We start from the raw sequence: 27872 nt of genomic DNA on the forward strand, positions 1-27872 counted from the left end.
GCATACATCACCTAGGCCTTTGACTGTAAGACAGTGCATTAACATCGATCATATGAAAAAGGACACTGTTTCTATTTGGAGCATCATCTTAAGAAGCACTGTGTATTTAATGAGTCTGTTTTTGAAGGTTCAAATTCAAAATGGATCATATTTTAATCACATAGATGTTGGTGTATTTATTCAAGGATGTCACGTCGGGCCCCTTTTCGTTGGTGTTTTATAAGATAAGATATCATTTAAGTATATGAAATTCAAATGCAGCCTCTCCTATATTTTCAATCTATACTTTCTCCCTCCTTCTGCTCTCTGTTGATATCTTCTCCACCCAGCTGGCTTCCCTGGAGGCAGACAGTTTCCCTATCACACTTGGCATATATATCTGCTGGTTATCGAGCAGAGCAAAGCAGGCTCTTCACATGATTGATGCGCAAATAGGATTTTAATTCAGTTACTCAGCCGTCACCCTGTGGCCATATCTGCATGTCAGCCTTCCTTATTTGGAAACCCTCTGTACTGAACACAACGAGGGACTAGACAATTCTTCACCCGGCTCGTAATTCTGTTTCTGTGATGATCTTTCAGATTTCAGAGTACTTTCTTGATTTAAATTGTACATTTTTGAAGAAAACACTTTTATTTTAGTTCACTGAATTGTGACAAGACAAAACATTGAGTGCACATATGAGCATTCAGACATGGTTTAAAGTCCGTAGTTTAACCATATTATCTAAGCATCTCATTTAAAAATGATGAAAAAGGGAACACTTGGTATTGTATTGAAGGGATGTCTCCTGAAGTTTGCTTCAATGCTCATTGCTTTGCTCACATTTCTTAATTTATTTCTGCCTAAATAAGAGACTCTGGTGGTCTCTGGATATTTGCGGATTGTTGCGATTGTGATACGTAGAAGAAACCATGGTCTATGATCGCTTCTTTTACTTTGTATCCCGTCTTTAGGACGTTATTGCTTATTACTAGCAACACAATCAGCGATCTTATTTAACAATGCAGCTGTGAACACCTTTTAATCAAAAAAACACCCAATCACAACTCACCCAATAATCCTGTTGCTGCTGCATCTTAGTGCGACCATTAATGCCATAGACCATTAACTACACACTCAGAATGGCGCTGCTCAAATTGTACCAAGAACCATGAGTTTTGATAACATTGCTTCTCCAAGTAAAGTTCTTTACTTTACACAGTAAAGTAAAGTTCACCGTATTACGCCGATCGTATCTATTCATGCAGATGGCTTTGGTTTCATTTCTTCAGGTGTTCAGACATCGATCACATCATACATTTATCTGCCAGTGTCCCAATACAAAGAGGATGAATGTTATTGTTATCTATTATATTATCTACATAATAAGATTGGTCATGAGTGAATGATTGCTTGTGAGTGAATTAATGCATCTGTGTATCTGTCCATGGCTAATCTTCCAAACTGCTGCACCAAATCTGCATATTTTGGGTGCTCAGTTATGGCTGTAAGGTACCACACACTATTGGGCATCATCCTCACCTTTACACACATTATCACTAGACTTGAAGTTAAAATAATCGCACCGCGTTGCAGTTCTATCCTTGAAACGGATCGCAGATGCAGACATTGAAATGAGAGCAATACTGATACATTTGATACATTGGAGAGCAATACTGATACATTTGAGAGCAATACTGATACATTTGAGAGCAATATTGATACATTTGAGAGCAATACTGATACATTTGAGGAAACATTTGAGAGCAATACTGATACTACTGATACATTTAAGAGCAATACTGATACTACTGATACATTTGAGAGCAATACTGATACATTGGAGAGCAATATTGATACTACTGACACATTTGAGAGCAATACTGATACATTGGAGAGCAATACTGACACATTTGAGAGCAATACTGATACATTTGAGAGCAATTTGAGAGCAATACTGATACATTTGAGGATGCATTTGAGAGCAATACTGATACATTTGAGAGCAATACTGATACATTTGAGAGCAATACTGATACATTTGAGAGCAATTTGAGAGCAATACTGATACATTTGAGGATACATTTGAGAGCAATACTGATACATTTGAGAGCAATTTGAGAGCAATACTGATACATTTGAGGATACATTTGAGAGCAATACTGATACATTTGAGAGCAATACTGATACATTTGCAGATGTTTCAGCAGTGCTCGTTGCAGACACACCTGCCAGATAGCTGCAGTCTGCTTGGTGCACCTTTCTAGTATAGTTTTGTGGTGCTCACTGCATAGAAAACTTAGATAGTAAACAAAAGTATATCCAGTGACCGCCTCACCGCCACTCAGTGTGATTCACAGAGCTCACTGCCATCAGTTTTCATTGAAGCTACTTTGTCCAGCATCCAGCAGTAAACATGAACTGCAGTCAATGAGTCGCAGCATGTGAAGGCCGCAGAGCCCTTAAGCCCCCCCACTGCCGTACAGAGGGCTATTAATGGTTTATTCAAAGCTTATTAATATTGAATGTGAACAGCAATACATCCGCCAATCGTAAAGTAGATAAATGTTTCTCGAGATATGCGAAGGACGCACACCAATGGAGATTCCTTGCTTTATAGTTGGATGCTGAAGATCCATTCTGAACTATTCCTCCTCTTCTGTGTCTGTCTGCGACGTTATTTTGGGGTCTAATGCAGGGATGAAATTATTCTTTACCAGGCACAGAGCATTAGAAGATATCCTCGCTTTGAAGACACAGAGCCACATATCAGCTTCGTAAACTGTTTTTTTGATGGAGGGGGAGTTGTTTTGGGGAGAGCTATCTACTTGAAACAGGCCACTGAAAGAGAAAAGTTCTCGCTTTCATTTCTTTTCACCGTTTGAAATCAATGCTTTTGTTTGCTCTTTTTTTCTTTTATTTTGTATTAATGTAAATGTACGGTAGGTTTTAAGGCCATGGTTAATACCTGATTAAGATTTGAGTGTGTTATTTTGTAAGGTGTTTTATGTTTTGTCCTCCCTGAAAGAAATGAAACTGAAACCTTAATACATTTTTTTATATTCCATTCTTAGGGTAAGATGGTGAAGGGAATGGGGGGAGCCATGGATTTGGTTGCTAGCGCTGGAACCAAGGTGGTGGTCACAATGGAGCACTCAGCTAAGGTGTGTGTATACTAGAGTCAGTGTGTGTGCGAAAAAGACTAATTTCCTTCCCCGAGGTTCCAGATCCAATTAAATTGGCAATTTTCTTTTGCAAATCTTGGTGCAACTCACCAGCGCACCTTGGCTCTGGTTCTTACGGTAATGAGTGTTATGACTGATTAGGGATAATTCCGTTAATGGATTGCTTAATGCCTCTTCACCAGAGAGCGCCAGCTGATCCCGATGAGGTTTTGTACACAAACCATGTCCTGTTTGTTCGTCTTCGGTAATTTGAATAGAGTCCAGAATTGGACTTATGTATTAGGAACAGCTGATTAGTTGGACTCGTTCTGTAGGAAGGGCAGAGTAACTCCACAGGCAATAGCAGTAGGCACTCCAACCGAAGTGGTTTACTTTTCGAAAGTCCAGACCGACATGATGCCAGTTCAATGTAACATTCTGCATTCAGAGGAGCACGCTGTTTTCTGCTATGGGGTTCTGTCTGGCGCCTAGCTATATTCCAGATGGTGCAGCAGGTGAGCATACATTTACCGTACTGGAGTCTGCTCTCATTCTGTATTTGGGACCGGGGGGGATGTAAGATGTGTGCTTCTCAGCCAACTTCAGAGACCCTTTGAGTGCCTTTTCTTCAAGGAGGCTGTTGGGGAAACTGAGACAGGCTTATGGAATATGTTCTGTGTACATCCTTTGGGGATAGGATGAGTGTTCATAACTATCTGCATTCCTGGATATAATGAAACTGTAGCTGCATCTCTGGAAGTATTAACGCACAGATAGGAGCCTGACCTCTAATTAATTTGTATTATTTTTACTATCCTTTGTCTGTCAGGGAGGAAAACACAAGATTCTGGACAAATGCAGCCTGCCTTTAACTGGGAAGCAGTGTGTGGATCGAATCATCACAGAAAAGGTATCTTTATTTGTTTGTTTAATGTATTTATATATATATATATATATATATATATATATATATATATATATATATATATATATATATATATACATATATATATATATACATATATATATATATATGTGTGTGTATATATATATATATATATATATATATATATATATATATATATATATATATATATATATATATAATTTATAGACCAGTCCATAGATGCAGAGGATGTTGCTCCTTCTCTATTTTTAAAAGAGGCAAGACGGAGATTAATATATAACAGAGAAATTGGTTGACAAAAAACATTACCAAATTTAAAAAATGTTGAATTCAAATTATCCATCAATAATATCCAGCGAAATCACTACGTGCAGACATTTAAAATAAACATAAACTTCTCTTTCTGTGATGAATATTCATTAACAGTTTATTTCAACACACATTTTGGGATTGTTCTCACACCAAAAAGATTATTTGCAGATTTGTCGTTGATCATATTTAAAGACGTGACATGAATATGGAAAAATGTGGTGTTTGGAAAATAGGATGAATTTGCTAAAGATGTTGTCAAAGTCCTTTTATTCATGAATAATATATATAATATAAATACAAATATATATTTAGTTGTTGATGGGTGATACATGAGTCATGAACTAATGCCACGTTCACACCAAAAGCGTTGTGAATATTGAACGCAGCATAAGGCTATTCATAGGTGCTCCTTAGTTGGTGGCATCGAGTAAGTTGTGGCTTCAGAATACATCTGTCCTGTAAGATACTTGGATTGGGGGCGGGTGGGCATGAGAGGATTTGATTTATATTATATCTGTGACTTTGAATTTTAATTCTGCGTTAAGCAGCAATGTTCTTGTAAAACCTGAACACACTGACTACACAGGCAAAGACACCAACGGTCAAGTCTTAAAGACTTGATCTAACCACTACAGATACTAAGCCTTTAACCTGTGGCCCAAATTGCAGGTACCTCTCTCCACCACCAGTTTTAATGTTGTTGTTTGTTTGTTTAATATGAATACAAATGTCTTGGTTAATCAGTTTTTTATTAGAGTCCTGGCTGTTCTCCTTGCAAAGTATAACAATCTCCCACCTTGTAATCAGGAGTGATTTAGTGAAACCAAAATCAAATAAGGAAAACCCACTCAGTGTGTTTCCTTTCCTCATTTTATCACAGCACGTCAGCAATAAGCGACACACACACACACACACACACAGACGGTGAACACAAGTTACACATTGTATCTTTATCTCTACTTTATCTACATCTCCCTCACACACAAACACGTACGAACACAATTACACTGGAAGTGAGAGATGTTTATGATGCAACGACACCAGTAGATGACAATTACATTTATTCAATTAACATTAATTCAATCAGTTGTTTATGGGAAGGAGACTTCTTATTGATTCAATTTTAGGGTTTGTTCATTTTCATGGTTCGGGTTGGGTTTCTAATGTTGTTGATGCTACTCCAATGATTGTAGTCGTAGCTGATCTGCAGCTTTTATGTGTTTTGGACTCTCTCTCTTTTTTCGTGTCAATGGCACAGATGTAAAAGTTTGATCCTGGGGTTCTGGATATGGTTGGGTAGTCTTGGTTGACCCACCCTTTCGGTGTTGAGTGAGACTTGTGGCTGGTGGTTTCCATTTTTTTTTACTTGGACCCCCGAGTGAATCTCATTGCTTATGGAGCTTAGCCAAAATTCATGAACATTATTTGAATGTTATTCCATCGCTCCCATCCAGTTGTAATGGCCAACATTCAACTTACAGGTAACACTTATCTTGATAGCATAGTGCTTATGATGGCCCACTGGTGGCATTCTCTGAAAATTAAGAGCAGTGAAGATGGAGGGTGTAGAGCAGTGGGTGAGAAGGAGGCATAATCGCTGATTGACGGGGAAAGTAGAGCTTTCGGGAGCTCGCAGAGTCCTGTTGTACGTTATAAACCCTCTGGTGTTCACCGCCTTTGGAACGCGCTCATTTAAGACGCGACCCGTCAGGGGCAAAGTCAGACAGCGGGTCCAAGGCTTTTGTTTTTCACCCCGGCTGTTCTCTCCCGCTCGGCCGGCTTTTGTTGCGAGTATGCAACATTTCCGAGCAAGCAGGTTTCTGTCAATATTTATAAAGGTTAAAGCTCTTTCTACTGCCCTTACTAGCACTTGCACCACTGACTCATCTTTACCTTTCTCATTTTCATCTCCTGCTGTTTTCACTCCCTCTATATCCATTAGTACTCTCTCCTCTTATTGCATCCCCAGCTGTTTACCATCTTGGTAATGGCTCAACTTCTTATGTCATTTCATTTCATCATCTCTTTAAACAAATACTATTTTTCATAACCGTCCTCCTCCTCTCCATCATTCTTATTTCATGTCTGTTGCAATGTAAAAAACATCCATTTAGTCAGACTGGTGTGAACATGGTTTCAGTTCCTACTGTAATTTTGCGAAACCATTTTTTTACACAAACGCCTGTTCTATGTTTTTCTCAGGCCTTTCTTCATGCTTCTCCTAAATATTGTGTCCGAGTGAGGTTTGCCAAAACGAGTATTTCTTAGTTGCAATGTTGTTGCAATGTAGAAAATTGCAACAACATTGCTTGAAAAACACACTGTTGCTAGACTGGTGGGAGTTTGAGAACACTGTAAGAACCTCTCGACCTCAGAGTGCATGTGCAGTATGTATATGTTCGGTGTTATTGATTTGGAATAGGTTGATGAATAAACAACGTGCACATGGTGGTTTACCCGCAGGGGGCCTTCCAGCAGCCGTAACCGGGAACCAAATTTATTAACTTCGTTTTTGGGGATTTACACCCAGCAGACAGATTTTACTCTATTATTTATTGCGCTTGGTTCATAGCAATTTGATTATAGTTTATGCAATGTTTTTAGATGATGTTAGTTATTTAAACGTCCAAAAATGTTTAGTTTCTCCCCTTTTCTCAGTTGATATCCATAAAATGTGGTGAAACAGTCCTTCAAACTTCCTTTCACGCTTGAAAAACAGACACATGAGTTTTCACGAGGAAATGGTTTCATCCCACAACAACCCAGTGGGATTCAATTTGTCTAAGATTTATTAAATCCGTTGTAGTACCGTTCAACAATACATCTGGAAGTATAACAATAGTCTCCTCTGCTACGTGTATCTCCATTACAATGATGAAAGGGTGAGTAACGATGATCTGTGATTGCCATTAAAGGCTGATCAATAAATCTAACCGTTTGCAAGTAGATGAGGCCCCGTGCTGAAACCTCAGTGAGGATATTGCCAGGACTTGTGCATCACAGGATGTGGTGGGACACTTAAAACTCATTAAAGATGTTGACACGAAAACCAATTAGGGATTAATGTCTGAAGTCAAGTGGAACCTTTTTAATTCAGCAACATATGGTAAGATGACACCAGCCCAACATTTTAGCTTTTTGTTCTTTTATTTGCCCAAAACACTGTTTATGAAATGACTTGCGGGGATGTGAGAATATAATTGTGCTGATCACCTGAGAAAACTCCCAGTGGTAAAACACGAGGGTCAATAAACCAAGTGGCAAACAATGCTTTTAAGAAGCTAAAATGTGTTTGTTTTTACTGTTTACTGCCGTCGCGCATACAACAAAAAGAAGCACTGCTCCAATTTGTTTTCAAAATGAGAGCGGAAACTGTGGGCTGCCAAACCTGCCAAAACACACACCGCTCCCTCCACTCGGACTCGCGCACAGATGTCGACGCACACTATATTGTCACAAAGGCAGCATCCGCCTGGGCTCTGGATGGCCAGAAGGGACGGTAATTCTAGTGTTGTCCTAAATATAGTGTTGTTGCGATTTGAGACCGAGGGTGATGAGGAAACCTGCCGCCCCGGGCAAAGTCGCTGCTCCCTGCCAATATGGTTCCGACCATTTTGTACACCACGAATGCCATTTATTTTTCTCTTAACCACAGTTCCCCCTGTTCACAAGCGGGCTCGCTCGCAGTATTCTCATTGAAATGATGGATTGGGATCATTTTTGTGTTCATCACGTGTGCAGTGAGCGAATCGCATCGCTTCCATGATGGCAGAGACCACTGACGCCAATTATTACTCCAGGAACCAAATTGAAATGATTCTATTGTCACACTGTCTTTGTCTGAACACATCTCCAAAACCTGCCCCTTGTAATTAGGACACTGGCTGAAGCTTTTGAAGTGTATTTGTTGGAGGGTGAAATGTAAATTCCCATCTCCTTGTCGCGTTCACGTTGGTCTCGAGCGCAAGGTGGGCTGAATGATGTCGGCGTGTTGTTGTTCCGTGACCTTCAGCCCACTTCGCGCCAGACGACACACGGGTTGGACTAGCAGCGCCTTAATGACCAACTCGCATCAATCTGCTTAATGATGGTGGTGACTCTGAATACTGTGAAGAAAAGGTGACTCAACAGTTCCAAAACAGAACGGCTGCTTTGCGAATGGAGGCACAGTTTTCTTTTCATTTTTTGTGGATTTCAGAAAACTAGGTCAGTCGATGGCTCGCCGCTTTATAATTTACTTTCCCAGCTCTTTCTTTTGTGTCATTGTCCAGTGGATTTCAAAGCAGGAAACTGTGAGCGCGCATTGATTACATAACACCTGCCGTATTAGCACACTGCTGTTCTTCCTATATCCAGCACCTCTGGGACATTTGTACATTTCCGTCATCACTTGAGACACGAGTCCCGATTAGAGATGCATGTCAGTGCCTGTGTTATCCAGAGACCCTTGCTCCTTGTGACATTCCATCTGTCTCGCTATATTGGAGTGAGATATCAGCCTCCTGCCGTGTGTGTGTGTTTGTGTTTCTAATGAGCAGGTTTTGGCCGGATGTCGGTCATTTTGCACGGCCATGTTTTTACAGTAGCCCAGAACAGACGAACCAAATACTGGCTCTTGGGAGAGCATGACGTAAAAAAGGAGAAGTGGGCGGAGGGGCATTCAGTTGGGTGCAATCTACAATATCACCCCTAGATGCCACTACATCATACACACTGCTCCTTTTAAGCTGGGCAATTGTCTAGCTAATTGATAGTATGGAGGTACCTGAGAAATTAACGGTCATCTTTTCGTTGAAAATCTTTCCCGATCTTTAAGCAACTTTTGGGAATATAATAAAACACAAAGTTATAGTGTTGAGAATCATTATTCTATACACATACATGAATTCAAGCAAGAACAGAAGCCAACCCAAAACCCAAATATGTTTGAGACAACTTTGGGCAGAACAAACGCTGTCACTCTGACATACAGCAACATGGCTCATAGAATAGAAAATGGTAATTGTGGCCACGAAAAGAAGGCATAAAGAAGTAATAACAGGTCTGCTCCCCGAAGGATTTCCTTTTTTGCTGCTACCGTTCAGAAAACATAAATACATTACTTAGTTTTCCTTTCGATACATTTCCAGCATTTATGGTACTTTGGCCTTCTGTGTAAATGACAGGTTTGGGAGGATTCTTAAAGGTAATTTGCAAAAGGTTTTCCGCCTCCCAGTCTCCATTTCATCCCTCTTCTCTGGTGCTACATCAGAGCAACTGCAGCAGCACTCAAGAGCCAGCATGGGACTCGTGAATCCAACAGATTTTTTTCTTTTATGTTTCGTCTCTTAAAAGTATTGCCACAATTATAAATAAAATTGCTCTTTACTTTGTAGTGGTCCAACCTCTTGGAGTTGGACCACTCTTTCGCACACTCAGAATTTCACCAATAATTGCAGCTATTTCGTCGTCTAAGGATGACCCTGAAGTGGTGCGGCAGGATGTTGTCATCTCTTTTTTTTCACTTTGATAATTGAGACCCCGGCATCCGCACACTATGGGGTTCAAACCCATCGATTAAGGAAATACTCGTTCTCGCAATTTTGTCTTTGTGTCTCATCACTCTCCTTTGTCTTTTTCTCTAAACATGTCATCCTTTTAAATTTGTTTCCCTTCTTCCCCTCCCTCCTTTTTCTGCCCTTTTTCTGTTCGCCAGGCCGTGTTTGATGTGGATACGACAAAAGGCCTGACCCTGATAGAAGTATGGGAGGGGCTCACTCCTGAGGATATCAAAGCATGCACTGGCACCAATTTTGAAGTAAGTAACAGAACAGTTTGGCTACATATAATGTCCTAACTTCATAACGAGACATGTCTTGACTTCCCTGTGATCCGTCTTCTAGGTGTCCCCCAACCTGAGGTCCATGCAGCAAATCTAGAAGGAACCTGCAATGGATTTGTGTTTTTGGTTTGAGTGAGAAAAATAGTTTTCTCTGTGGTCAACAGCTGGTGATTAAACAGCCTGAGACGGGTTAAATTATGCTTTTTAAACCAAACTCTTTGGTTCAGTTCCCTGGTTATCAGCATGCAAATATCAGAAGGGATATTGGGATATTGTCCTTGCTAATATTAATTTGGGTATCACAGGAGCCGACATGCATGGTTCTTTTTAAGGATCTGATCTGGCAAACGGTTAGGGAACATTCTATTGTTCCCTATTACAGCATCAAGGTAATGCAGCTATTCCCATTTAGTTTGTGCAGCTATTACAAAATAAGCCACATGAATATTACAGGGAAAACAGGGAATCCTCTTTAAATGTTCTGTAGGAAAAATGTAATTTCACTGGTACTTTGAACACAAATTAAACACTGATTGAAATCATATTTATAGTATGTCAACACTTTACTGTAAAGGGAAATAGAGAGCTGAAATGTGATTAATTTAAAAAAGAAAATGTGTGTTTTAGTTATGTTGATTCTTCGTTCAGCACAAAAGGAAATATGTTTATTGTTGTAGTTGTGTAAAAGTTGTGCTATACCAAGTAACAAAAACATCCTTGGAGTATACATCTAATGTAAGATATATTTTAGTGTTTCTCCCTTTGGAAAATTAAAGAGATGTGATAACAAGGATCCAACAAAAACATGTTTGTAATAATCATCACTGCCACAATGTAAAACCCTTTTTTATATCTCAGCCTCATATTTCTTGTACAGGCATTTGCTCTCCCCTTGCCTTTGTATAGAAAGTCAAATACAAGCCTTTTTGTTGGGTGTAATATTAATTTATTTGTTGCTTTTCTCTAAATCTTTTGATTTCTTGATTAAAGAGTACAAAACAACAACAGCTGGCTTGTTATTCATCAAATCACACATTGATTGAAAGCAAATGGCTTTGAGAGTGAAGGCTTCTGACACTCTACAGGTTAGATGGTGCACTTGCATTGACATTCTTGATGTGATTTATGCACTCGAGTAGAGAGGCGCTGCTATTACCTGAGGGCTGTTACATAACTGGGGAATTCAGCCGGTGGGCTTTCGGGTTCAAGAAGATCCACTGGATTGGGTCATCAAGCAGAAAAATTGAGGAAAGTGACAGTGACAGTGGCTTTGGCCACCGGCTGTTAATGTAAATGCAGCACATCCCTTCATGAGTCAAACGCGAGTGGTACCCTGTAAGCCTACATTTACTAACCTATTTCTCATGCTGGTACTCAAGTGAAAAGGGAATACAGGAAACCTGACAGGCTTTTACAACAAACTATAATGTTTGAACACAAGCAGTGCAATAATTTTTTGAATTTTTTTAAATGAAAACATTGAGAGACTGCGTTTTGCTTACAATGTGAGTGTTTGATAAGTAGATTGAGTATGGGAATATAAATAAATGCAATAAATGAAAATCTGCAGTCGTTGGTCAATTCTTCTGCATGGTGACCCAGTTTGTTGAATGACTCGGGATAAGGTGGCCATCCAGCTGATGATCACCACAGTGAATGTCAGTTTGTCATTATCATTGTCATATTAATTGCAATGATAATTAATCACCGCCGTATGGCTCTGTCGGCCTTGTGCATGACCTCAGACGTGCTTCTAGGTCAATTGGGAATTCGCTTTCAATCCCAGTATTTAGAGCCACCATTAGTTACAGCCAGTACATTACATAGTTGTGTTTTTCTAGAGAAACAATTAGATAATGCACATCTCGATTAATGTAATTCTGAGGATATTTGCATGATATACCATCAAAGGCACTGCTGCTCCTTAACAAGAAGGTGTATATGATCTGATTAAAATATGTTGTGTGTGTGTTGGAAATGCTCAAAATACCATATATCCAAGTGCACGACATCATTGCCCCACAGTGTTTAACATGCAGCCACTGGTTGGTGTTGTGCCGCCCTGCTACACGTCTGAGAAACATGCGTGGATGTTGGTCTTTGATCGTTTGGAGAAATAACACTTCAAACTGTAATTATTAATGGTAGGCTGCTATTTTCATGTCGGATTATGTAGACCGTAAAAACTGAAACGTGTACCCGTTACAGTGTCATTGCTGCGTACGAGCTGTTGCCATATTTGGATCAATCCAACAAACCACGTGTTCGTAATTGTGGCATCCGCAGATGCGTACTGCTCAAGGGGTGTGTGGACTGGCTCTCTGTCGCGCTGGTGCGTGCGTGCGCGAGAGTGTGTGTGTGTGTGACAGACAGAGAGAAAGAAGGAGGAGAGAGGCAGTGAAAGTGTGTTCGGGTGTGTATCGAGAGAGAGAGAGAGAGCGAGAGCGCGCGTGAGCACTCCGGTTGGCGCAGGCACGCAGGTCTGGGTGAACGGAGCGTTGTGCACGGCGGCAGCATGGCTTCGTCTCACGGGAGAAGCGACATGCGCTTCGCAGACTGGATGTCAAGTTTACCGCAGAGCATGCACTGCACCCCGCTCACCAACCTGTCTATTCCCGGTAAGTGTTTCTTTTACGTCGCCCCGGTGTCATCAAGTGTATGTCCGTGTCTTTCTGTGCGCGCGCGCGCATTCCATGTCGCTATCGTAGTGAATGAGGAATACATATGTAGGCTATGACTTTTAACATGTACAGTGTTCTACTGGATTGCAAACTTTGATGTTTTACTTTGCGCCCCTGTGTATAACAGAAACATACAGCGTTGGTTCCATTGCGCCTCATTAGAACAAAGGGCAAGACCTGTTGCGCAACGTGAAAAGTGCCATGTATTGTGAACAGTTCAGCATCCTCTTGTGATGGTCTGCATGTCTTTCTTGTCCTTCTAATATTCCGAGGAGAAGATATGAGGTATAAATACAATTTAAGACTATGATCCGCTCTAAAGATTAAGAACAGACGTGAACCACGAGGTCTGTTTAATGTGGGATTGTTGGCGTTTGTACTGGGGTGGTGGCCACAGAGGAGAAGAGAGTGGGATGGGTTGGACCTTCAGCCAATCGGTGTGCAGGGCCCCTTAAGCTCCTTTCAAATTGGAAATGCTGGTTGTAAAGCCCACCACTGATCTGAGTGATGGAAAGGCCTATTAGCAGCCAGCTAATTCCATATCTGCTGCCTAGTGATTATCACACCTCCACACACAGCTCTTTCATTCTTCATTTTCTTCTTGCATATCTAATGCTCCGAGCTCCCCGCTCTCTCTTTTTCTTCTTCCTTCCACTTCCTCTCCATTTCTGTCTCTCTTGCTGTTAGCACCTGGTGTGTCTACTTGATGGCATGTCCAATGATGGACCTTAAGTCCAATGAGGCATGGCATATTACCAGCCCCGTCCACTGCTCCTAAGGATGCCAAGACACATGAAGTCCAGCAGTAGATGTAATCAAATACTCACTGAAAGACAGGAGCAGCATGACGTCTATTACCTCATGCTCGCAATTTTGCCGATTCACGTGGTCCACCACAGTTCACCCGTGCCAAGCCGGCAATGGGAACATGCTCTGTTCAATTTAATTAGCTATCATTACTTCTTATTGGCCCCGCAGCTCAGCTGCTCTCTGTCGGTCCTCCATTTGGATGCAGATTCCGTTAACGTCCGCAAATTCTTTGCACTTTCTCGTGCTTGTGAGCACACATTTTTTGTTGATTAAAAAAAAAAAATCCCACAGAACTATATGAGTTTATTAAGCAAAAAACGATATCCTCTTGGAGTATGTATTTGAATTTCCTTCAAAGGTCTGGCTCATATCACTTCCCTTCATCTCATCTTGGAGCGCAGCATTACGAGTCTTTGTTCAAGCATAAATAAAACTGTGACAGACAAGAAACAAATGAGGCAACTGTTTTATTTCCCCCACAGGTTTCACTCTTCCTTTTGAGCAGAAAGAATATTACATTCATCATGTTAGATTCCTGACATACAATCCTCGGCATCCGCCCACCGTTGCCTGTAATTTAGCGATGCTTATTATTTGCCAGGGAGAAATAGTGAGTTCACCAGCCGACAGCCTCAATGATACAGGCCAAAGTATGTTGGCAATGTGTCGCACTCATGTGGGGGTGATGTGATGGCATGGTGCCGCTAAACAGTCCCCACTGTGTCTGCATTGCCAGCATTGCACTGCTGTACTCATTAGTAAACATAATCACGTGTATGATTTGGAGATTAAGTCATATTAACATGTTGTAGTGACAGAGAAGATGGTATCAAATTTTTATGATGTTTTAGTGGCATCGCTTTCCCATTTTTTAGAGTAATTGGATATGAACTGATGCTGCCAAATATCCTGAGTATGATAGGATTATACATGGCCATACACACAAACCATTATAGGTTCTCAAGGTAGCATATGCATTTTTGACATATTATCTATGTCCTCTTACGTTTGACTGAGATCTACCGGTCCAATGTGAAAACAGTTTAAAAGCCACATTGTACAGTACAATATACACTAATGCATACTATTTATGGGCGATCACATCTGCCGTGAACTGCCTTTTGTGAGGAGGAATACATGGTTGATTAGTTTAACTTTTCTGTGTGAGGATTGCTCTAATGGTGAAGTGCTAGTTAATCAAGGAGTCCTAACTCCGTACAGTATGAGTGCAACATACCAGTATCTACAAGCAATGCAATATTTAGTCAAGTGGAGACATTTTATGGTCAGAACCTAAAGAGAACAAATGCTGATCAAAGTGTGAAAAGTTTAGACGATGTGAATATAAATAAAAGTACCAGAAAGTTAAGTGCTCAGATGTTTACACCCAAAAGCCTGTGTGAGCACAATAGACTTCATAGTAAGAGGCAACATGTCAAGAATTGGAAATGCTCAATCAACCAGAGGTTTTATGAGTTTAGATACATTGGAAATATTGGTCAAAAGATGTCAGGGGTCTGGAAGGGGAGATGGACTGTACACTGGTGTCTGTTCATGCAGTACACATAAAATGATTGATGCAATGCAGGGAGGCCAGAACAGGGGGAGGGACGGTCTTTCTTCTCGAGTAGCCTTGCTGTTGCATGTCGAGCAAGCTGCAGGCGAGACAAGGCCAACAACTGACTGACTCCCACACGAAGAGTTACTGTAATCAATAAGTGAGGAGATAAAAGCATGTCTCCGAGTCCCTGAAGAAGAGAGAAACTGGTTTAATTTGTAAGTTCTTAGGTTGAAAGATCTTCCACTCAGGGCACGAGATGGACAGCAGGTTTCACGAAGCTGCATATTCTTGTTGTAACCAGGATATGAAGTGTTACTAAATATTTATTTAATGAATTTCTTTAAATAGATCCCAGAGCGAGCATATTCCATGGGACTAAAATGAGCACTGTAATGGGCCCCTGTGGTACAGCGCAGAGACGGGTGCAGAGGAAGAACATATTTTAATCACTAAATCCCGTCCTTAACTGATCATAGCTTGATCCCGAGGGCCAATGTGATTCCTGCATATTACAAAATTGATTGCTTTTTTCTCATTTATTGTCATGTAGAGCTCAAAACTGAATTAAAATCGCATGATTGTCAGTCCAAAGACACAAATAAATCATTTTTCACCCTGAGGAGAGCTGACTCAGTGGTGTCATGAAGGCTGCACTGAAATGTGTCCAGAAAAGGAGAAGAGCTGTGAACAGACAGTTTTTTTTGGTCAAAATCATAGATTAAAAAATAAATAAAAATGTTTTTTGTATACACATATGAGGGCGGCATTGAACATAACTTTTTGAGCATGTGATTTGTTTATTTTGCTGCGACTCATGACACAACCCAGCAGCCAGGTTTATTGTGGTTCTATCATTTATTATATAAAAATAATACACATCTTTTCATAAGCATATTCTTGCTAGTCCGAATCACCTTGTTTGTGACTCATCTCTCTGTGTTTGGCCCCGTGTGCCACGTTTGCCTCACACTGTGCCAAACTACGGAGTCTACAAGTCGGATGACCTGCGCCAGCTCTGTCGCTAATTGGGCAACGGGTGAGGGGACGAGCAGAAGGGCCCGGTGGCAGATTAAAGATGGAGGTCATTGAAGGGAGAGAAGGAAGGGAAAGATGCAGGGAGTAGTTATTATTTTCCATCCACTAAGCCGATCAGCGGGGGATATGATGGGCTGTTTTTCCTGACAGTTGGATCTGCTGGGTGAGTGCTGCAGACGGCCAGGCTGCACATTCGCCCGACTGAGGTGGTCAGCAGAGGTGGGCTGCCAGAGACACTGAATCTGTTTCTCTGTGCTTCTCTCACCATGAAACAAGCTTCACTGCAGGGAACGGCTGCTCTGCTAGCATAGTAATCAAAGTGGATTTTCAGTATCTGTGTCCTACAGGTGTGCACAATGACTACATGCACATTTTGATTCCTAAAGCGCTATGCTATGTTTGTATGAATCAACGAAGCTTTGCTTATTTTTAACTAGTCAACGTTTTTCCATCTACTCTCTAAGTATAGGTGAACAAATAATCCATATATTTTCTTTCTGGCTTTTTTCAAACTCCATCAATCGATTTATGGCCACTAGAGGGCAGAAGAACTTCAAAACAGGCCGATGGACATACCGCCATGACATTATTTTCTCCTTATAAATGACTTATTTGTACACACGTAATGATTTGTTTGTATTTGTAGAACTGGCTTAACTCATTTGTACCATTATTACCACATGCTTGGCGATGGAACACGTTTGGAAAAGGTACACATATGATTTAAATCTCATTTTAATTTTGTATTATGACGCACAAAATTGTCATTGTAATACTACTGTGAGGATTTGGGAAAGATATAATGAGCACATGCATTGTGTTTGTTTGTTTTAGTTTCAATATATACAGTAACTCATAAAAGAAATGTAGTATCCAATTCAAAATTAGACAGTGGGTTGTAGCTACCCTACTCAGGGAAAATCCACATTTTGTTTGATTCAAAGCATACAAACTACCAAATGGGAGAAATAACTTTACCTCACAAACACTGAAAAGCCCACAGGGTCATATCTACATGAGAGGGCTCATGGGAGCCATACCACCCCTCTCCAGTAGCTGACTGTAGCAGCGTATTGCTTTACGAGAAGAAAGAAATTAATAGCATACCTTAGGCCAGGGGAAAAGGGTGAAGGCAATTGGATTGAGTTAAGATGGTCTCTCAGGCAATAAAAACAAATCCATTGCATAAGAGGCCTCTTCAGTCTTGGCTTCCTTGGGGCTGAGGAAAAGGGCGGCCCAAGCTGTAGATCTGTGCGTCAGTCCCAAGACAATTATGCTGCCACTTAAGCCCCTGAACAAGGAGGATGAATGGTATCAGATGCCAGGATGAAAATCAGTTGTACTCAAAGCCATTGTAAAAAAAGAGGGTGAAAGATTAAAAACAAAAACAAAGCAGGAGAAAATAGTAGAAAGAAAGACAAAGAGAGGGCAAAAAAAAATATTTGTCTTAGAGAAATGAAACCACCCAAAACCGTTTACCTCAACTGTAGATTGACCAAAGTCACTGTGTGGGTCCAGGTGCACATTCATGTCTTTTTTATAACTGACAGCAAAGTGTTTTTCTAATGTTACAGGTCACTCGAGTAAATCTTTTTGTCAGAATATCTAAGAAACGGGCAGAAATGATTAGGTATGGATTCTCCACAGGCTGCTCTTGCCTCACCACATTAATTAATTGAGTTTGCCAGCAGGAGGACATTTATCTTGATTCTTAAAGTCAAATAATTCAGCCTCATTGGAAATGTATGTGCTTTGTGCCAGTCGAACAAGATGGAAGAGAGTAGCAAGGTGGGAGCCGAAGTGAGACTGGGGCGAATGGACGTTTGAAGAATCGCGGGCTGTGACGAGAAACATTTCAATCACTATCAAATTATTTACAGCGATCCATGAGAGGATGGGAAATGTCATTTAGCTCACCTACACCCTGCTACTTTCCATTTCCTTCTTATTTTCTACTCTTGAGAGTCCATGGTGAGCAAAAAGGATTTTTTTTACACCACCATCATCATCATCATCATCATCATCATCATCATCTCTGCTTGTTTCCGCCTTTCTCTGTTGGTGCGTTGTCTTTCTTGCATGTTGTTGAAATCTCATTCACCCCACTGACGAGATTATGTTGCAAAGCCGACGTCAATTTGCACTATTCAACGAGTTAGTTACTTTCAGTGCATTGTTGGTGTTTGTCCATGCACACATCTTCCTCTCCTGACGTAGTATAAAGAGGGGAATAGTACGCACGGTGCCGGTGGGAGGCGAGTTGGATCGGTCAAACAAACAGGACTTTTGTCCGTGAGACTGCTGTTTGTGTCCCGTTCTAATTAACTTTGACATTTGGTCACAGCAGTCGTTAGTCCTGTGTGGTTCTGTATCGGTTGAGTCACTAGTCACGTTATCGTCACGCACTTTGCAAGTGGAAACGGACCCTAGAGGGGGAGCTAGCATCATAATTTGACGCCGAGGGCCGCTGACCAGGCGTCGGTATTTTACAAGTTATGAGTAACAATATGTTGTATCATCACATTTATCAAAGCTGAACCTAACAAACTGCATGAGTAGACCGATTAGTTATTGTTTACAGTGAGCAGGTCGTTCCAAATGATGGACTATGTCCCTTTAAATGAACCAAAAGCATAATTTGTTGGGGTTTTTTTTAAAAAGAAGGAAAAGTTTGTTCACCGTGGGTTGATATAACACAAACAACAATTAATGGTGTTTAGACCTCAGGTAGCAGTGCGAATGCAGCTTTCTTACAGACGTTCTTCCCCTTTTGCACAACGTTCGGCCCTTCAGTCTCGATTTTTCCTCTCTGGAGTATGAAGCATAATGCACGTGTCTTTTTGTCATACATGCTAGTTAGTAATGCACACATTTACGATTGTGATTATTTCTCACCATCATTTTGAATCAAATAGTGAGGAAAATAACTGGTAGATTAATGGATGAATAAAACAATAGTGTGATTATGATTGTGGTGTTTTGTTGCACCACAATATTGCTTCATTGTGCAAAAAACAGCACAGCCGGCTGTTGTGACTGGTTACGGTCATACTCTGTTACGTTGCGACCCCGGTGGTACGGTTGAGCCTGTAAAGATGCCGGGTGCTGCCCCAGGATTCAGCTGTCTAACCTGCTTATGGTCATTCTCTGGGCCCACTGCGAAGACCTGGCACCGGAGTATCGCTGAAGGTCAATGCAGGCTGTGTGTTGGTGGAGGAGGGGAGGGCGAATGCTTGTTTGAGTGAGGGAACGTGATGGAGCTGATTGCAGTCAGGAGAGCAGGAGGAATATACCAGAGTTACTGTCAGCTTAATTTGAATAATGATACACACACACACACACTTTTCCTCCTCTCAAACAGGATCGGTAGGTCACACGACCTTCAGACTTAGCTTAGCTCGCTTAGCTGGAGTTCCCCATGGATCGATTGTAAGGACATGCTTAAGTGTCACCTATAAGCATCAATTTATTGACAGACTTTTGTCCAATGTTATTTTTAACAGCCACTAGTGGGATGGGATTTAGTCTTGTTTCTCGTACAGCTCCTAGAATAATGGTTCAATTAGAACAAGCTTTTGATGAAAGGGTTGGTTTAACCAAATGATCATCACATCACTATCTCTCTCACGGGGCCAAAAGTAACAAAAAATCCCTTCTAATAGTTTTTAATTTTATCTGCTGAGATTTTTAGATATCTTATCTCTGACATTTCCGCTGCCACTCCAAAGCAGTGGCGGTGAATGTAAATGTGTCTGTGAGCCTCGGGGTAATGGAAAGTGACATTTCAAAAAAGCACGTATCTTTTCAGTTTCGTCAGGACTACTTTCCGCAAAAGAAATGAATTTATTAATCTTTTGATATTTTACTGAGAAATAATGAGCGCTGCAGTTGGGGTGCCAGACATTCAATGGCAGGTCAACTTGTTCATAGCAGGTACACCTCAGTGCACGCGGTAGTTCAGCGACCTTGTCTAGTAGAGGTTGATCCAATTCTGCTTGTAAAGCGAGGTGTCTTAATAGAGAGGGTGAAATAGCTTTGATCTACCCAAGAAATATGATGAGTTTGTAGTTTTTCTTTTTCTCTGCAAGACATCTGATTTATTGAAAATACCTAAAACACTTTCTGATTAGATATCTAGGATCCTTTTTCCGTTCGGAAAAACATTGGTCTTAAATACACTTCTTTAAATTTAAATTTGAAAGTTACCACCAGGAATCGAATCACCAAGCAAGTCATGACCAACAGGAGTATACCAAACGCGTGATATGAAAAAGAGGATCTTAATATCTACGGGACCATGTTGGACCATTTGCAAGTGTGACGGACCTGTGAAAGGTAGAAATGAGCCTTTCGTGGGGTTTAGAAAGTCTCCACGGCTCTGAAATTGCACATTGAGTCATCGGAAGACAAGACTAGATTTTCAGGGCATACAGAGTTACAGAAGCAGAGGATCGGAGACCGGCATCAGGTTTAACCAAAAATACTGTTATTCACTGTCAGTATTGTTGCCACGGCACCGGGATGTTGTCCAGCACTGACCCCACTCTTCCAGCTGTGTCCCGCCAGCAGTGGTCAACACCTGCATGCGTCCTTATGTTTGTGTCTTCTCCAGGTTCCCATGATTCCTTCAGTTTCTACATTGACGAGACGTCCCCAGTTGGACCCGAGCAGCCGGAGACGGTGCAGAACTTTGTTTCTGTTTTTGGCACGGTGGCCAAGAAACTAATGAGGAAGTGGTTAGCAACACAGACAATGAACTTCACCAGCCAACTGGAGGCTGGGATCCGCTTCTTTGACCTGCGCATCTCCACCAAGCCCCGCGACCCCGACAACGAGCTGTTCTTCGCCCACGGACTCTTCAGTGCCACGGTCAGCATAACGTTTCGCTGGTTTTTGATGTGGTGAATATTGTTGCAACGCTTGTGGTTGCTTAGTGATATTTTTACATAGCAGTTTTGTGGCAGCATATTCATGTGAGAGCGCAGACTCACACACGGTCCTTCAGAGATTTTAAAGTACATCACAGTCATTTATGTGCCTATTTATTTCATATAATTAATATCATGAAACAAATTCTTGATACACGTATTGTTCATTATTGTGCTTTTCTTTTAGGTCAGAGAAGGTCTCGAGCAGATCAGCGGTTTCCTGTCGTCTCATGCCAGAGAGGTTGTGTTCCTGGACTTCAACCACTTCTACGGCGTGCAGAACATGCACCACGAAAGACTGGTGGCTATGTTGAAAGAGGTGTTTGGGGACAAACTCTGCCCAGTCGTCTTCGCTCAGGAGGTACGCTAGAAGCTATACAAGCGGGCCTCAAACGATTATTTCAGATGCTTCTCTCATCGCAACAACTCTTGATCAAGGAAGAACCCAAATCAGGCTCTCTCGTGTGTGTGTGTGTGTGTGTGTGTGTGTTCAAATGTTTTTTTGAAAATTATTGTTTTTGTCAGAGCGGGATAACAGTAATTTCTATGTTTTGATCTCAGAGATGTTTTGAGATGCAAAATCATGGTTATCGCATCCATTTATATTTGTTCATTGTTTTTTCACACAGAAAATGCCCCCTTGCTCAGATAGGTTTGTCTCTCTGCTGCTTTTCTCGGTCGCTTTTTTTTCTTCTTTTCACCCTCTACCACTTGATCCACCTCCCTCCCTCCCTCCCCCCACCCGAGGTGACGGTGTATTTCTAGAATCCGGAAAGAAGGAGTAGCAATCAATACCAAAGATCATAGTTTCCTGTTAGGTGCTGCTGTGAGTGATAAATCAAGTCTATGAGGAAAAGGCCAACGGTGACATGTGGATTCTTGGAAAAGTAATGATTACAATAATAAGTCTTCTCAGTGCTGTAGGTGCATCTCGGGTGGTGTTTAGAGAAGACCAATGACTGTTCTTTCCTCCTCAGGTATTATATTCACTCCTCGCTCCCCTTTCTTCCCTTCCTTTGTCTTTGAGTACATCTCTTCTACTATTCCCTTGTCACCCCTCGATCTCATAGTAAATATGCCAACCGCCTCATTCTTCTCCAGTAGTTGTTTGACTTATTCTCAGGCGTAATGTACATCTGAATGCTCAGTATCACAAAATACATCTGAATGATGGAGAATCAAAATCTATATATGTGAGCTATGTGGATCTTGGGGTCGAGATGGAAAGGCTTGTTTTTAAACTGTAACCACCTCCCTGCTCACCATCCAACTTATTACCCGGCTTCTCCCTTTAATCTGCTGACCAGGATGTTTATTTTGGTTTTTGCTTTGTTTTGGTTTCTAACTTTAACCCCACTCTTCCACCAAAAATATTGCAGCAGAGATTTAACCAAAAGATTCATTTCTCATACGCAACGCTGTGGCAGAACGGCAACCATAGCTAGGTACAAATATTGCTGTTTACCCTTTGGGTAGAAGGGTTGACGACATATAGATCAGCACAAAAGTGCTATTCATTATTTACTGTGAATAGGATTTCTGGCAGGTCGTCTTCAGTCTTCCTGCTTCTCTTGACTTGCCTGTTGTAGCTTTAAAATATGAATTTAAATTGCATTTATTACTCTTTCCCCTCGATTAGCAATACACTATGAGACATAAAACACTGTTTGTCTTCAGAAATAACAGTGTACATTGAGTATTGCAGTAGTGGAGGGTATAGGCAGGTATATGGAGTAGGTTTTTGGAGTATATCCGCATCTTTTACTGTACATTTACAGTATAATCACCTGTTGGTCAAAAAGCCATTGAAATACATAGGAGTATACCTCCTTTCTCCTTAGTGATCTCTAATGCAGTACACACTCGTCTACTCCACTAAACATACCTAACAATGTCGATGGTCAATCAAAACTGAGTATTGAACCAAAGCTGCTTAAAAATCAGCTGTAGTGATGCATCACATCTGGCAATTATATCCATTTATTCATATTTGCTTCCATTTAAATAAACATTAAAGCTTCCAAGACAAACTGTGAGATACATATCAGCTACTTTATAATGTCTTCTGTCACTCAGCACAGAAGGGGCTCTTTTGTATATTTGCTATTCAACACCCATCACCTTTTTGTTTTTTTCTTTGTTTTTCTTTCCCCATGTAACCTGAGCACATGCCTCCATCTCCAGGTGTCTCTGCAGTACATGTGGGAGAAGGAGTACCAGGTGCTTGTCTTCTACCACCACCCCATGGCCCTGGAGGTGCCCTTCCTGTGGCCAGGGCAGATGATGCCCTCTCCCTGGGCCAACACCACCGACCCAGAGAAGCTGGTGCAGTTTCTCCAGGCGTCTGTCACCGACCGCAGGTCAGACGCTACCTTTATTTCATTTAATGCATGAGGTTAAATGGGATATATCTCTGTACTGTGTCGTGTCCCCTGTGCAGGTGATCTAACCACGGTGGGTCAATCAACCATGACCTTAAATTATTGTCATATGCTCATCCCTTGCTCAGAGTTCAGGAATAAATGACTTACAAATGAATTTGCTGTCGTTAGTTGGAGGATGGGAGCTGGAATGAAATGCATGAGTTATTACAATCCCTGGCAATGTGACACACCAATGGCTAAGTTGTAAACAAGACTAGGCCAAAACCTATTATGGCCCCACTTTGCTGCGGTCAAGCTTAAATTAAGGTAAAACCACATTTTTACCCTTTAAAACTCATTAATATATTCATGTAAAGGAAACTGCTGACAGTAATTGGAAGCAATCTTCTTCGAAGTCTGACATCAATTTGCATGTGAAATAGTTGTATTATTTTAAGTGGTTTTGTCCCTTCGTGGCTACGTAAGGCTATGTAATTAAATCTAAATTAAGGCAACATTGATGTATTCGTTGAGCACATCTCTGCAGTAGATGCCATAAGGTGCTTTTTAGAGAAATACAGCAACATAACTTGTAAATACGTGATGTGACTCCTGCAGGAGGAAGGGGACCTTCTTTGTCTCCCAGGTGGTTCTGACACCAAAGGCCAGCACTGTGATGAAGGGGGTGGCTAGCGGACTGAGAGAGACAATCACAGAAAGGTGTGTACAACTGTTTGTGTATGACAGAAATATGAAAAAAGGTTTTATGATGAAGACTGGATGAGATGCGAGTTCAGCACCAGAGGTGGCACACTGTGGAACCAAACTTAGAGCCACAGAAATGACGTGGTTTACACGAAACTTAGAACAAAGATTAATGTGCGCGCGCACACAAATGCACTCGCACAAACAGTCATGTGAGTTATTGTAGCATTTTATAACAAAATCCAGAGGCATGTTGGTTTTTCGTCGGTATCCCGAGGCGCCTGACACTGACCTTGAGTTCTTTTATAAACAGGCGATGCTTCTCATCCTTCTCCTCCCTCTTTCTTTAGCTCCCCTGCTCAGTTCGGGTTCAGGATTTGCTTTTCATGATTTACCCCCAGTGTTGTCTATATGCAACTCGCTCTTAGTGTCACCAGTTTGTGAAAAGCGTACATTTTCCTGGCATGAATTATTCATTTGACAACTCCACTATCAGCCCACTGTCACCAGGTGTTTGGGTTACTTCGATGTAGGCGTCCTTTAGAAAGCCGTCCGTTCCCTTTTGCCATGCACACTGCCAGCATAGAACTCGACAGAGCGGGGACGCGATGCATGAGGAGGAGACAGATCGGAGAATTTGCCAAGCAGAAACTTGGGCGAGGCATCTGCAGGAGTAACACCCTCCTCCTGCGGCACAGCCCACATGAACATGTCCAGCAAGTGTTCAGAGTTTCGTCCTCACAGCTGGTGTCTGGCTTGCAGACATCTCGTGCTGCGTCACAGGGATCTTTTATCACAGCGTGTCTCTCTCTCTGTGTGTTAAACCAGCCAAACATGAATCATCCCTTCTTCTGTCCCTCTGGATCTTTTGTGACTCTCATAGCACCCCACACACCCTCTTCCTCATTCCCCTAACGTGTGTGTGTGTGTGTTTCTGTGCGTCCTCCCAGGGCCTTACCGGGCATGATGCAGTGGATCAGATCGCAGAGACCCGGGGAGAGCGGCATCAACATTATCACGGCTGACTTTGTGGAGCTCGGAGAGTTCATCAGCGCCGTCATCACCCTCAACTATCACCTAGACGATGAAGACGACGATGCCACCTGAAAGCCCACAGGGTGCGTCGGGGAGCACGGTCACCACTACTAGCACTAGGGGCTTGGACTGTGCTCTCACTCTTTTCTCTTTGGCGTTTATTTCAGGAGGGCATCTGCACTGCTCCTTTCACTTTATTTAGGGCTATAGTGAATTGAGAGTTCCAACGGCAAAAGGTTGTTGAGGCAGGAAAAGTTGGGATTGGCAGAAACAACACAGGTGTTTGGTTGGAGCACGAAGAGAGTGAGGTTATATTTTTTTGTTTTTTTAAATATTTCTTTCTATTTTGGGGATCAACATTTATTTTCTAGAGGATGTTGATTTTCTTTACTTCCTGTGCTATAAAAGTAACTGGTGCACTGTTTTCTGGCTTACCTCTTCACCTGGGGTAGATTCCTCACAGCATATCAACTTTCAGCTAAATGTGTTGGTACATTATGTTTGGTATTCTAGTGACGTTTCTTTTCAGAAGTTGTCGTAAAATAAGCCTATGTAACTTAAACCTCTCTAATTCTGGCCTGGTTTAAATAGCTTGCCGTTCTTTGTCCAAACCTGGACAAAAGATTTTTTTTTTAAATTATCATTATTACAGTATGCAGTTCAGATCACTGCAGGTGTTTCTGAAAAACAGCAGAATGTGTTTAAAACGTGTTATTACAATGTCTTTACACAGTACATAGACAATAAAGGAACCATCTTCCATATTATGTGTCCTGAGACGTAATCTCTGAAGGGGCTTTCTCCCAGTAATAGTCTCCTCTGAAGTCAGCTTGCAGCCTAGACATTGATCAGACACCTTTTGTGCAGTCATCACCTCCATCATTCAAAACCACAGAGATTTTCGAGAGAGTGCAGCTCGGCTAGCAGAGATCAATGTACCAATCAAACTATGTGTATCTACGGTGCATCTAAACAAAACCACGATCTTTGAAATGCTAAGATAAGCATCAGCTGTCGCTGCAAGAAAACCTTTACAGTTTTATTTTTTATTTAGGTCAGCTAGAAATGCAATCAATGCGACGAGTCATTTCTAATAGTTAAGAATCCAACGTGACAAATGTATTGGATTCTGCGGTGGGTGCTGAGTCGTGATACCCAAGTATAAAAATACAGTACATCTGGGTACGAGAGTGTGTCCGCTGTCTGTGTGTGCGACCTATGCTCACTGCTGTAGTGCAGTATACATGAGTCATCGTGAGATGTATCACGGTGTTGTGTCTTTCATAATAACAGGTGATGAGGCTGCTCCACACTTACTGAGAGACACGTTTCATCTAAAGTCAGAAAAGGCTGAACATCATAACATGGAGTCAAAGCACTTGATGTAACAGCTGTGCTTTGACACATGGAAAATTATACAATAAATGTTTAGTTTAATATCTAGCTGTAACTCTTTGGTGTCTACCTTATTAGGTGTTTCATGTTTCTGAATGTTATGAATCCCCGGATTTCTGCTATATCATTTAGTTCAATTTAATTTTCAATTTATGTTTAATGGGTGTCATTCTATACCCTGCAGTATTTTATTTTGAAAAGAAATGTACTTTAAAATGGCAACCAGAAAGATAATAGGAATATTCTTTTTATTGCAAGGTTTTGCGCCACTTTGCATGAAAACAATCGCATAGGAGTCAAACATCCACACATGTTATGATCAGTGTGGCATTTCCTGCTGAGAATGTATTCTGTGAGGACATTGTTGTCCCGTTTGGTAACGTACAACCAAAACAGGAAATTCAACTCTTTGGATTTGTGAATGTATGTGTCTTGTGAGTAACGGTGCCATTTCTACAAAACTATTAATTTTAAAAAAGTGACTGAGTATCAGCTAGAAAGTCATTCTTACTCTTATGCTTCAATGTGGAGCTCAAGTTTCAACGTTTCTTTCACTTCAGTGTGGTTTCATGTTAAAATGTTAAAATGTTTTATATCGTGGAAAGTTTGTACATACTGTAATTGCAAATAGTATGCTGCCGATGAATTGTAAATTATTTAAACTTTTGCAAAGTCATTGATGATCATTTCTTAACTTATACCTTAACTGAGTTATCATAATGCTTCTTCTATTCATATTTTCAGTGAAGTGCATGAACCAAACAGTACTTTTGTTGTTTAGCAACAGGGTCCATTCGTGTTTGTGCATCTGCTAAGTTATCTTCTGCGTCATGTTCTCAAGAACATGACGGCATCTCAGCTAGACATGTTTTTACCCTTTAGGACACATCTCCAAACTGATCTATTTTTTAAATGTTGCACTGCTACTACTCATACAGATTAACAATGAAAACAATCAGACTTTAAAGGCTTGTAAATTGCGTCGTAAGGACATTTGTGTCTTCCCTGGTCCAAACTGTTGTCATTGCCTTTATGTTCTGGTGTGAAAAGAGTCCTTTGCTGTTGTAAAACTCAAAAACTTTTGTTCAAAGGTGACTCTGTTCTAAGTGGAAATGGCAAATCAAATCAAATAAAGCTTCTACGCCTAATAAGTGACTCTGGGATGTATCTGG

At 41.2% G+C, this 27872-nt stretch overlaps 2 protein-coding genes across 2 annotated transcripts in view; both read left to right on the forward strand.

The window, feature by feature from the left end:
* Positions 1–11192, forward strand: part of oxct1a (3-oxoacid CoA transferase 1a) — a 42185-nt gene extending 30993 nt beyond the window's left edge. Inside the window, exons 14-17 of the mRNA XM_034541516.1 lie at positions 3058–3147; positions 3977–4057; positions 10062–10163; positions 10249–11192. Of these exons, the coding sequence (XP_034397407.1) occupies positions 3058–3147; positions 3977–4057; positions 10062–10163; positions 10249–10284 (309 nt within the window). The 3' untranslated portion in view covers positions 10285–11192. The remainder of the gene's footprint in view (positions 1–3057; positions 3148–3976; positions 4058–10061; positions 10164–10248) is intronic.
* A 1301-nt stretch (positions 11193–12493) lies between these two features.
* On the forward strand, positions 12494–27855 carry plcxd3 (phosphatidylinositol-specific phospholipase C, X domain containing 3). Its single transcript, XM_034542603.1, has 6 exons — positions 12494–12805; positions 20887–21143; positions 21390–21563; positions 23387–23562; positions 24184–24285; positions 25221–27855. The coding sequence occupies exons 1-6, from the start codon at positions 12703–12705 to the stop codon at positions 25375–25377; spliced, it is 969 nt and encodes a 322-aa protein (XP_034398494.1). The 5' UTR covers positions 12494–12702; the 3' UTR covers positions 25378–27855.
* The last annotated feature ends 17 nt before the right edge of the window (positions 27856–27872 follow it).

The sequence above is a fragment of the Cyclopterus lumpus genome, chromosome 9 (genome assembly GCF_009769545.1).
Source record: "Cyclopterus lumpus isolate fCycLum1 chromosome 9, fCycLum1.pri, whole genome shotgun sequence".
In the NCBI taxonomy this organism is placed as follows: Eukaryota; Metazoa; Chordata; class Actinopteri; order Perciformes; family Cyclopteridae; genus Cyclopterus; species Cyclopterus lumpus.